A 9,033-nucleotide genomic window follows, 5' to 3' on the forward strand; every position below is an offset into this window, starting at 1 on the left:
AAGCCAGAGAGATTCAACCACACCAAGAGCCTGTCGAACTCGTCAACCTGGGTTCTGAGGGAGATAAGAAGGAAGTGAAAGTAGGCACCACGATGGACGTTGAGGAACGAGAAAGGCTAGTCAAACTCTTACACGAATTCAAGGACGTCTTTGCTTGGTCATATGAAGAGATGTCAGGACTAGACCGAAGTATAGTGGAGCATAAATTACCATTAATACCCAACTCCAGGCCAGTGAAGTAGAAGCTACGAAGAATCAAGCCAGAGATATCCTTACGAGTCAAGGAAGAGGTAGAGAAATGGTTGACAGCTGGGTTTGTTAAAGTTGCTGAATACCCAGATTGGGTCGCCAATGTGGTAGCTGTGCCGAAGAAGGGAGGAAAGCTTAGAATATGTGTTGACTACAGAGACCTCAACAAGGCTAGCCCAAAAGATGACTTTCCGGTGCCGCATATAGATGTCTTGGTGGATAGCACCGCGGACCATGCTCTTTTCTCATTTATGGATGGGTATTCGGGGTATCATCAGATCAAAATGGCGCCAGAGGATGTGAGCAAAACTACATTTATCACTCCATGGGGTACCTTCTGCTACCAGGTTATGCCGTTCGGATTGAAAAATGCTATGGCTACATATCAGAGAGCCATGGTAACCCTCTTCCACGACATGATGCATAAGGAGATAGAAATCTACGTCGACGACATCATCTGCAAATCCAAGACAGAGGGAGAACATGTAAACAACTTGAGACATTTGTTTGAGAGACTGCGAAAGTATCACCTCAAGTTGAATCCAACCAAGTGCAGTTTCGGAGTGAAATCCGGACGGGTATTGGGTTTCATCGTCAGCCAGAAGGGTATTGAGGTAGATCCTGAGAAGGTGAAGGCCATCATCGAAATGCCAACTCCTCGAACAGAGAAAGAGGTCAGAGGATTCTTAGGGAGGCTGAATTACATTTCCCGGTTCATCTCGCAACTGACATCCACCTGTGAACCAATATTCAAACTCTTGAGGAAGAATCAGGCAGTAAGATGGAATGATGATTGTCAATCAGCGTTTGAAAAGATAAAACAGTACTTGACCGAGCCTCCAGTGTTGATGCCTCCAATTCCAGGGCGGCCCTTGATTCTATATCTCACTGTACTTGATGAATCTATGGGATGCGTCTTGGGGCAGCGTGGTGATTGTGGAAGAAAGGAGCAAACAATCTATTATTTGAGCAAGAAATTCACAGCTTGCGAAATAAAATACTCATTGTTAGAACGTACATGTTGCGCTCTAGTCTGGGCCTCTCGCCGTTTGAGACAATATATGCTGAGTCACACTACTTGGTTAGTGTCAAGAATGGATCCCGTCAAGTACATCTTCGAGAAACCCATATTGACCGGAAGGATTGCTAGATGGCAGGTGTTGTTATCTGAATATGACATCATGTATGTGACGCAAAAGGCTGTGAAAGGAAGTGTTATTGCCGACTACTTGGCCGATCAACCTATAGACAAACTGGGGCAGATGAAGTATGAGTTTCCAGATGAGAACATCATGGCTTTATCCGATGAATCAACAGAAGAAGAAAAATGGACCCTAGTCTTTGATGGGGCCTCTAACGCATTCGGGCATGGAGTAGGTGCTGTGTTGGTATCTCCAGAAGGGAAGTTCCTTCCCTTTACTGCTAGACTGTGCTTTGACTGTACCAATAACATAGCAGAATACGAGGCGTGCGCTTTGGGATTGAAGGCTGCCATTGATGCAAAAGCAAAGATCCTAGAAGTATTTGGAGATTCTGCCCTAGTAATCCACCAGGTAAAAGGGGAATGGGAAACTCGTGACAGCAAATTGGTGCCCTACAGAAATTACATCCAGAAGCTAAATGAACAGTTTGATCAAGTGAGTTTTTATCACATCCCCAGGGAAGACAATAGGCTGGCAGATGCACTAGCAACCTTATCCTCAATGTTTCATGTGGGAGGGGACAGTTTGCTCCTGTTCCAAATAAAAGACAACAACGAACCAGCTTATTGTCATGCAATTGAAGAAGAACCCGATGGCAGGCCATGGTACCACGACATACGAGAATACCTAAGAAGACAAGTCTATCCTCCGAATGCCTCAGAGACCGACAAAAGAACACTCAGAAGACTAGCCACAAACTTCTTTTTGAGCGGAGATGTTGTTTACAAAAGAAATCACGATATGGTACTCCTCCGATGCCTAGAAGCCAAGGAAGCTCAGAGAATGGTGGAAGAGGTACATGAGGGAACTTTCGGGACCCATGCGAATGGGCATGCTATGGCCAAGAAGATCATGAGGGCAGGCTACTTCTGGTTGACTATGGAAACTGATTGTTGTAACTATGTGAAGAAGTGCCACAAATGCCAGATATATGCGGACAACATTAATGCACCTCCAAACCCCTTGAATGTCTTAACGTCACCTTGGCCATTTTCCATGTGGGGAATGGACGTCATTGGACCCATAGAGCCGAAGGCCTCTAATGGACATCGGTTCATCCTGGTTGCCATAGATTACTTCACTAAGTGGGTGGAAGCGAACTCTTATGCTAGCGTGACCCGAAAAGTAGTCCTCAGGTTCATAAAAAGAGATTTAATATGCCGATATGGGTTGCCCGATCAGATCATTACCGACAACGCAACTAACCTGAACAACAAGATGATGACTGAGATGTGTGAAAACTTCAAAATAAAGCATCACACTTCTTCGCCCTACCGACCCAAGATGAATGGAGCCGTCGAAGCAGCCAATAAGAACATCAAGAAGATAATCCAGAAGATGGTGGTAACTTACAAAGATTGGCATGAGATGCTGCCATTCGCGTTACACGGTTATCGTACTTCAGTCCCCACTTCCACGGGGGTTACTCCATACTCCCTGGTTTATGGTATGGAAGCTGTTCTTCGACTGGAGGTAGAGATCCCATCTCTAAGGGTTTTGGCAGAAGCAGGCCTAGATAAGTCAGAATGGGTTCAAGCTCGACAAGATCAATTGAATCTCATAGATGGTCAAAGACTAACTGCAATTTGCCACGGACAGTTGTATCAGAAGAGATTGATGAAGGCATATGCAAAGAAGGTTCGCCCCCGCCAGTTCAGAGAAGGAGACCTGGTGCTGAAGAAAATCTTACCAATCCAAAAAGACAGCCGAGGAAATTGGACTCGAAACTACGAAGGTCCGTATGTAGTCAAGAAAGCTTTTTTCGGTGGAGCTCTAATCCTAACTAACATGGATGGAGAAGATCTACGTCTCACCATAAATTCGGATGCAGTGAAGAAGTATTATTCATAAAGGGTCCTCCCAAAAACAAGAAACTCGGAAGCCAGAGAATCGATAGAAACTGGGGCAATTATTGAAATTAGTTGTAAGATCTGGGTCAGGGCTCCTTGCTACGACAGGCTTGTATGACTTTCATTTTCTTTAAAAAGCTAATGGAAAGCAAATAGATTTGGTTTTTATATTACGATGTCTTTCAGCATGCAAGTCATTTTCCAATAAACGAAATTCTTTATGAAAAGATTGATCAAAGTTTTCAGTCCATCCTGATGCATCGCGACTAAAGCGAGGAAAAAAGGGGTCACGAGCACGAACCTTGGCAAAAGAGAGGCCCAAGTATCTTAACAATTTTCAGCATATCTAGCATAATGGGGGGTTGCGGAAGCATAACATTGTCTCTCAATAAATCATAAACAAATATACCTATATGGCATCACACTAGAGTAACTGCATCCATACACAAGCATCGGCATTAATGTCATAAGTCCTACAGTGGAGGCGTAACTTTGCACAAACAAACATACCTACATGACAACATACTTATACTTTCCAAAACATAATCATATTCATGCACAAACATCGACACCAATCTCATAAATCCTACAGCTATTCATTGCAAACCGTGCATTTAAACAAAGCATTGCTACATCCTAGTTGCTTAGACAAAGTGCTCTAAAGCTATCTAAAGATTCCTCTAGCGACTGCATGAACCTAGACTTTTCTACGGCAGCATGGGTGCCTCAACAAATCCCTGACTCCTTATGGCAATACGGGTGCCTCAACAAATCCCTAAATTTTCTATGGAAGCATGGGTGCCTCAGCAAATCCTTGACTCCTTATGGCAATATGGGTGCCTCAACAAATCCCTAAATTTTCTATGGCAGCATGGGTGCCTCAACAAATCCCTGACTCCTTATGGCAATACGGGTGCCTCAACAAATCCCTAAATTTTCTATGGCAGCATGGGTGCCTCAACAAATCCCTGACTCCTTATGGCAGTACGGGTGCCTCAACAAATCCCTAAATTTTTCTATGGCAGCATAGGTGCCTCAACAAATCCCTGAATTTTCTATGGCAGCATGGGTGCCTCAACAAATCCCTAAATTTTCTATGGCGATACGGGTGCCTCAGAAAATCCCTGACCCAAATTCGGCACCCTGTCAAAATGACTTTTTCTGAGCCTTGACAAAATAGCGTTCACTTCTTTACTGGTTACTTACCATGATACCCCTCAAACCCTAGTTTATTGGCTATCAGGTAAGCAACAAGTAAAGAGGGGCAGCTGTGAATACTCATTTTTGTCCGACCCAGAAAAAGCCCAATTCGTTTCCAAATAATAAGTTTTCCATTTCAAGGAAATACAAATAAAGTCTAAGCCCTAAAAAACAATTTTTCAAAAAATGTTGATTGGGCCACCATAGGCCCACATGTCATCTTCCAAAACAAAAAAGAATAAAAAATAATAATAAATGTTTTTCTTCTTTTTTATTTTTATTTCGAAATGGCTTTCCATAAATAGAAGATGGTGAAAGATATTTTAAAAATATTTTTTCAGAATTTTTTAGCAATTAAATAGAATATCATACTTAACATCATAATGGGATAAAAAAATTATTATTTTTCGAATTTCAAAAAAATAAAAAAATAAAAAAAATAAATATCTTTCTCCTAAATATTTATTTTCGGATAAAACAAAAATAATAAAAAAATAAAAGATTTTTTTTAAATCCAATCTAATAAGGAAATATTTTTCAAATTTTTTAATTTAATTTAAATTCAAATTTCAGATTTGAAATTCAAATTTCAAATTTTGAAATCAATTTTTTCAGATAGCATGATTAATAGGGAATCAAATCAGGCTAATTAAGGTTATTAATTATATTATTTGATTTGTAATAAAATTAAAAGCATAGAGATTCTTGGCATTTTTAGGGTGAAATTTTTCCTATAAATAAAGGTTTAGGGAGAAGAGAAAGGAGACTGGAAAACCTTGCCAAAATATTCATACAAAAAGCTCCAAAAAAAGGTGTTCTGCGAAAAGGAAAAAATAATAAACATTTCTGCGAGATCCAATCCTGTGTGGGTGGACTCATTGTCTATCCGTGCGTCCTTGATCCATAGCCATCGGATCTGCGTACCTATTTTGCATCTGGGTTGACCAGGAAGGCCAGCCAATCCGTGCATGAAACGTGGCACGTCCCTGGTGCACCTCACCGCACCAAATCATTGCCCCAGAAGAAGACAGGATCTAGTGCAGGCACGCGCATCACGCACCATACGCCCTCGCTCACCCAACGCTTCATAGTGCGCCACGTGGACTGGTCCCCTTCACGTCCAGATCCACCAATCACCGGACGAAACGCGTCCCGGTCTCCCTACACCACGCCACACTGGATCCCTCCTAGGAGAGCGCGGATTCCATGCACGCGTGCTCACTGTTCAAGCCGTGAGCCCGTCCTCCCATCCAGTCTCGTCACGCCACGTGTCTGGACGTATCCAGGCGTCTGGATCCAGCACGGGCGTGTGCACGGTGCAACCCGTGCACCCTCCCTCTCCCCCAACCAGGCGCTGACACGTGTCCAGGTGCTGGGAAGTAAGAGAATTCCCCCCAATCTCTCCCTGCCACGTGGATCTCTTTGTTTTTGCTGGATTTTATTCATTTGCATATCAGGTTTGCATTTTCTTGTCCCTTATTTGCACTGATATCATCATATTACATATGCTAAATTATTATATCATAAGAATTGGAAATTATAATTATCATAAATAATTTAATTATGCGTGTACAATTAGAACTTCATGAATATGATCTGTGATTATAAAAATTAACTAGGCGTGTCATTGTGATGGGATTCCACTGCTGTTTTATTTCACTATTTTTTGCAACTGAACTTTAATTTTGATATTCAGAGAATATGAATGATGAATAAAATCATCCAATGCTATTATATGAAAAAAAGTATATTTCTTGGTGTACCACCTAATTAATTCCAATACGATGCTAATAGTATAGGTATTAAAAATAGAACCTGTTATGTCAATGTTATGTTACTTAGTATTTGTTGTTTATTCTATTCATGTTAATGAATGTACAAATTTTAATATATGGTACATTGGATGAAGCCAAACATAAAAATATAATGTGTAAGTTTCTTTAAAAAGTGTGGAATAAATCACATTTCTATTAGCAGGTTATACCATTTTGAAATTTTTATTAATGTCCTTAAAATAATTACTACATTTTTTATGATAATTTCATTATTAATTCTAAGACGACAATCACTCTAATTTTAAGATATGATCCGGTGTCGAACATAGGGGCTGCACTTCATCAATTTAATGATCATCATGACTAATTCACCAACGACTCAAAAATCTTTTATTCAGAAACATGTTAAGATCTTAACTAACCCTTAATACAAAATGCGGTATCGGACGTATGGGCTGTACTTCACTTGTATTAGCAGGATTGTTAGTCGAGATCTAACACTTATATTTTCTAAAATCAATCCTACCAACAAACCTTTTTATACATAAAGAACTACGTAAGCCTTGATTCCCTTAATAGGGATACGTAGGACCAAAGTCAATCTTGTCAGGCCCAACTAAAAAAATAATTTTTTCATTCAAGTAATTAATCATTAACTAATTAATTTAATTAATAAATTAATTAATTAATTTAATTAAAAAAGAGGTGTTCCTTTATTTAATAGTAATAACAACAAATAAAAAAAATATAATAATCCATGTAGTTTAGTATAGGGTACCGCTTAAGGCGGGCGGGTGGGGTGCTAATACCTTCCCTACCCCGTAACCGACTTCCGAACCTGGATATCAAAAATCCAAAAAAAAAGCCCAAGGTAATTGGGCTAAAAAAGATTTTTCTACATTTTTGACAGTAAAAAATGTAGTGGCGACTCGAGAGGTCGCGTAGCCGAAAATCGGGGCGCGACAAGTATATTTAAGGATGGCTATTCCAAGATCTTGGAATTGTTCATTGACTCTTAAGAACTTTGAAGTCTAACTTAGAAAGTTGAAGTAACACTTTTGAATGTGTCTTGAAAAGTATGACAAAAATTAATCATTCACTATATCTTTATGATGAAGTCTTCCTTTCCTTCACCATATATAGGAGACTTGTGGGTTCGAATCCCTCCTCGCCCACAATTGGCCAAAAAGGGAATTTCCCTTCCCTCTGGGTGTAGGAAAATCATAATTTAATGTTTTATTTAAAAAATAAAACACAAAAATTTTCGTAAATGGTGGATATTTTAAAATAAGTATAGTATACCCTAATCTTTGAATCCACATATTTTTTTTGTTTTATGCCTCGTAATTCTTCCTCGGTTAGGCTTGGGCGGAATAGAAAAGCAAGTAAATTAGTAGCATAGCAAAAATAAAATGCTTTGCTCGTAGATGCAACAAACAAGTGAAAAAGAACAACATAAAGATAAAGTGAGAGAGTTTGTATTCACTTAGTGTGAGACTTGTATTCCTAGTGAGATACTAGAGAGAGTTTGTATTACCATTCTTTTTTGAGTGAGATTGAGTGTTTTCTTCTTAGTAAGAGAGAGTCATATATTGTAATATTACTTTCTATAGTGGAGATATTTTCTAAACTAGGTCATGTGGTTGTTTCCTTCTCAGATTGAGGAGGTTTTTCCACGTTAAAAATTCTTTATGTCATTCTTCTACTCTTTTCTATTTTCTTTATCCACCTGCTGCTTCCGTAAGTGTCCATTTTGCACCACAAAGAGGAGAGAAATTGGTTCTGAATTTCCTTACAGTGGTATCATAGCTCCCAGGTTCATTCGGGGAGCTTAAAGTTGATAGCTGAAAACTATTCCTATTGGAAGCCCATGATGGAGGATCATTTATATTGCAAGGATATACATGAGCCTATTTCTTGCAAAGACAAGCTAGAAGATAAGGTGACAAAGATTATGAGCATTCGAATCGAAAAGTTGTTGCAATGATTCAGAAGTATATTGATAGGTGTTTATTTGAGCATATGTCTACGTACATAAATGCTTATAGTTATGGTCAAAACTTGAATATTTGATTCAAAAGAAAACTCCCAGAAAAAAAAGCATCTCTTGTCAGAAGGCTGGTGTTACTCGACTACAGAGATGGTCAAAGCATGATAGAGCACTTGAATTCATTCAAGGGTCTTATCAATCAATTGACAAAGATAGTTATGAAGATATATGATGAGTTTCAAGCACTTCTGCTACTGAGTTTGTTGCCTGAAAGCTCAGATACATTGGTGGTCACGCTCAACAACTCAGTATGTGATGGGAAGGTTTCACTAGACACTGTTTCAGACAGTCTATTGAATGAAGAATCCAGAAGGAAAGAAAGAGGTATATCCTTCCATTCTCAAGCATATGTTGTGGAGAGACGTGGTAGAAGTGAAAATCATAGGAGGAAGGAATCTCATGGAAGAAGCAAAAGCAAATTTAGAGGTCGTTCTCAATTTCACACGAGGTCAATAACATGCTATTATTGTAGTAAATAATGGCATAAGAGATCTGAATGCAGGTTCCTGAAGAGAGACCAAAAGCCTGAAAATGTTCATGAAGATTTAGTTGATCCAAGGAAAAATGGTCATAGGTCTACCACAGTTGTCGTCGTAGACGATGATGTTCTCCTCATTGGAGAAGATAGTTACCTAAACATTGCATATGGTGATTGTGCTTGAATCGTTGATTATGGTGCTTCTTTCCATGTAAGTCCACATGAAGGT

At 39.5% G+C, this 9,033-nt stretch overlaps 1 protein-coding gene across 1 annotated transcript; it reads left to right on the forward strand.

Annotated features, from left to right (window-relative positions):
- The first annotated feature begins 92 nt into the window (after positions 1–92).
- On the forward strand, positions 93–5,990 carry LOC109338339. The gene is made up of 4 exons (XM_019575549.1): positions 93–189; positions 340–3,289; positions 5,450–5,880; positions 5,959–5,990. The coding sequence occupies exons 1-4, from the start codon at positions 93–95 to the stop codon at positions 5,988–5,990; spliced, it is 3,510 nt and encodes a 1,169-aa protein (XP_019431094.1).
- Positions 5,991–9,033: the final 3,043 nt, after the last annotated feature.

The sequence above is a fragment of the Lupinus angustifolius genome, unplaced genomic scaffold, assembly GCF_001865875.1.
Source record: "Lupinus angustifolius cultivar Tanjil unplaced genomic scaffold, LupAngTanjil_v1.0 Scaffold_22_22, whole genome shotgun sequence".
Taxonomy (NCBI): domain Eukaryota; kingdom Viridiplantae; phylum Streptophyta; class Magnoliopsida; order Fabales; family Fabaceae; genus Lupinus; species Lupinus angustifolius.